We start from the raw sequence: 3,220 nt of genomic DNA on the forward strand, positions 1-3,220 counted from the left end.
AAAAAACCCTACCCTATTCGCTATTGATTTTTATAGTTTTTAGCGTCGGTATTGTTGTCTGACGAAGCCTAACTTTTGTGTCTTAACACGACCGGTGTATTTTCTTCATTTACTAGTGTGAAAAATAAAATTTTCATCCTTATTTTGAATAATTTTTTGGTCAAATCCTATTTTAATGTTTCTCTAATAAAAAAAAGTTGGTTTCACTTTGTAATATCTTTTCTCATTCAAAAAAAAGAAAGAAAGAAAGAAACAAAGGGGCTTTTAAGTTCCCTTCTAGGAGTAAAAAGTATGGAATCATTAATAATGATCATTAAGTATTAAGATTGTAAATATATCATATAAGCAACCTGGTGTCACTATATATAGCTAGCCATCTACGTTTAATCTGCAATTACATGATTAAAATAAGAAATTCTTTGTTTTAAAAGTTGATGATGATAGGGAACATCCTAGGATTCGAAGGAAGGCAAAATCACAACGTCATTTCTCGAGAAATAATCAAGCTCTCATCTCCAACCCCGTCTCATCTACGAATTTATAATCTTTCCAAATATGATATGTACAACACACATTACTATGTTCCGCTAATTTTCTACTATCCAAATGATAAACCTTGCAGTTTAACCCTTGATGACAAAGTGCGGAAGATGAAGGAATCATTGTCACAAAGCCTAACCAGATACTATCCGTTTGCCGGCACATTACACTCACCAGAATCACCTTACACGCTTTGTAACGATGAGGGAGTTGTGTTTGTTATAGCTAAACACGATAGCCAAATGAATATGTCCCAACATATCGATGACGACGATGACATTGTTGGCCAACTTTTTGTTGATGGCTTGTCCTGGTGGCAACAATCTCCTAATAAAAGAGCCAATCTTCTTGGTGTTCAAGTCAATCACTTTGCGTGTGGTGGAATCGTGGTGGCAGTGGCCATATCTCACTTAATTGGCGATGGATGTAGTTTTGGCTCACTCATGAGTCATTGGGCTTCGGTAGCACATTATGGTTCCCTTGATCACAAAGATGTACTTCAGTTTAATCCTCATTTTCTTCAAATCCCCGCTACAATCAGTTTTCATGGACCTCCTCCCGAAGCTGCGGTTTTGGGGACAAGGTGCGTCAATCCTGTCACTAGAAAATTCGTGTTCCCGAACTCAAAATTAAACGACCTCAAGAATACAGTCGTTGCACTAGCGGAAGGCGGATCAACACTATCTATAAACAAACCTACACGGGTCGAAGTATTGGCTTCTCTAATATACAAAACATGGGCCGCAGGATTTAAGATATCTATTTTACTTGTTCCTGTGAATGTGCGAAATAAGTTTGTGCCAAAGCAGCCGCAAACGACCGTGGGAAATTTTGGGTCGTTTTTTTTGTTCACAACCAAACATGAAAGTGAAGCATCATTAAAGATGTTGGTTTCCAATATACAGAAAGGAAAGATGGAACTTGAATGTGTTAAGAGTCAGCAACTGGCTCGTGAAAAAGTTGATACATACTTGTCAATATTAAGTAAGGAAGAAGACTTAGAAAATTACAAAACTTTTGTGTGTTCGAGCTTATGCGGGTTTCCTTTTAACAAAGTGGATTTTGGATGGGGAAATCCCGCAGTTGTAGGTGTAACTCTTAGACAGGAGAAACGTGTTGGTTGCTCTTTGATGGATACTCCTAATGGAGAAGGTATTGAAGCATCGGTGACTTTAGAAGCGCAAGACATGGAAAGATTTCAGAATGACAAGGAATTGCTTTCATATTGTCAAAATTAATTAATTTTGAACCGCAACTGAATCTGCCTTTTATTATCTTTGTTTATCTTGTTCGGTTAGTTTAAAGCAAATTGCATTGTGTTTAGTTATGTTTGTGCGCGGTTCAAAGGCCATAAGACTTTATAGCAGTACCCATGAGTCTTATATATAAAGATAATTATAAAAAAAAAGTTGGACGTATTCACTGGTCAGTTGTTAATTAGTTTGATTAAAAAAATACTATTATGAAAAATGATACAATTTGATAACAAAAAAAAAGACTATAAAACACATACTTGGAGTATAGCCCTTGTGACTATAAAACGTATACGAGTAGTCTAAGAGCTCAAAACTGCAGCCAAGTTTAAGCTTAAAACTTAAAAGGCTATAAGACTAAATCACATGGCCCAAAAAGCTATTTACTTTATGTAGTATATACGAATATCCTTTTCGTTAAGTAAATGATCCCTAGCTGAATTAGTTGAGGTTAGACATCTAAAGACTTAAATATAAAAAGGGGAAGGTATGTGGTTCAAGTTCTACATGCATGTGACAAAAAATATGGGGTTCCAGACTTCTAGGTTTGGTCTGAGTGTTTTCTCATCTATGGTGGTATCCTCATATGGGGTCGTCTATGGTACTTGAGAGATAGTGATGATTCGGTGGGTCAGTGTTCCATCAATGATCCAAATTATTCATTTAACTAAAAAATCCTTTTGTCAAATGCATTAAAATCCCTAGAGGTACATATAATTACAATGTAACATTATTTTTTTTAGTCGTTTTCCATTTTTGACACTAAGCTTTACTATACATGTGCATAAATTTAAGTATGAACTCAGCCAATATATATAAAGCAAAACAAGTTTGAATGTACAATATGCAAGAAAACCAGGACTGGCAGCCATTGACAAATGACAATTCATACTTGAACCTAATGAGATGTCTTACTTATCGGCGTGACCTTCAATGTGAGCTCCTTTTGCTTCGCTCCTGTATGGGGGTAGCTAAATTTTTATTCGGTCTTTGAACATGTCAGCTTATGTTTGTTAAAGATGTCGTCTCTGTTTTTGACAACGGGCTCCGAGAGGCGATCGAGGATATTGTGCTATGTAGGGGTTCATTTTTTGGGGATTTCCAATGGACACTAGCCTCTCTCCCAATCCATTTTAGGGGCTTAGGTTTATATTCAGCTGGGGATGTTTCCACATATACTTTCGTAGCATCAAGGGCACAATCTTGGAAGTTACAGGACCACATATTGCGAGATTGTGGTATTGATGGGTTGGATTCAGATTATGGGTGTGCGTTGGATTGTTTGCATAGTTCCCTTTCCGATCTTGATCTTGGCGGGTTCGCTGATAAGGTAACCGGCCCCCTAAACCCAATATGCTTTGGTGAGTGCCATTTAGAATAAAATCGTCAAAATTTTGGGAGAGAAGTTTAACTTATCCACTCGCGAA

General features: G+C 36.9%; 1 protein-coding gene across 1 annotated transcript; it reads left to right on the top strand.

Annotated features, from left to right (window-relative positions):
• The first annotated feature begins 650 nt into the window (after positions 1–650).
• Positions 651–1,778, top strand: LOC143553591 (akuammiline synthase 1-like). Its single transcript, XM_077043558.1, has one exon. It carries the CDS (start codon positions 651–653, stop codon positions 1,776–1,778), a length of 1,128 nt encoding a protein of 375 aa, XP_076899673.1.
• Positions 1,779–3,220: the final 1,442 nt, after the last annotated feature.

The sequence above is a fragment of the Bidens hawaiensis genome, unplaced genomic scaffold, assembly GCF_021521415.1.
Source record: "Bidens hawaiensis isolate Kalapana, Puna unplaced genomic scaffold, B.hawaiensis_p1.1 tig00017340_1, whole genome shotgun sequence".
In the NCBI taxonomy this organism is placed as follows: domain Eukaryota; kingdom Viridiplantae; phylum Streptophyta; class Magnoliopsida; order Asterales; family Asteraceae; genus Bidens; species Bidens hawaiensis.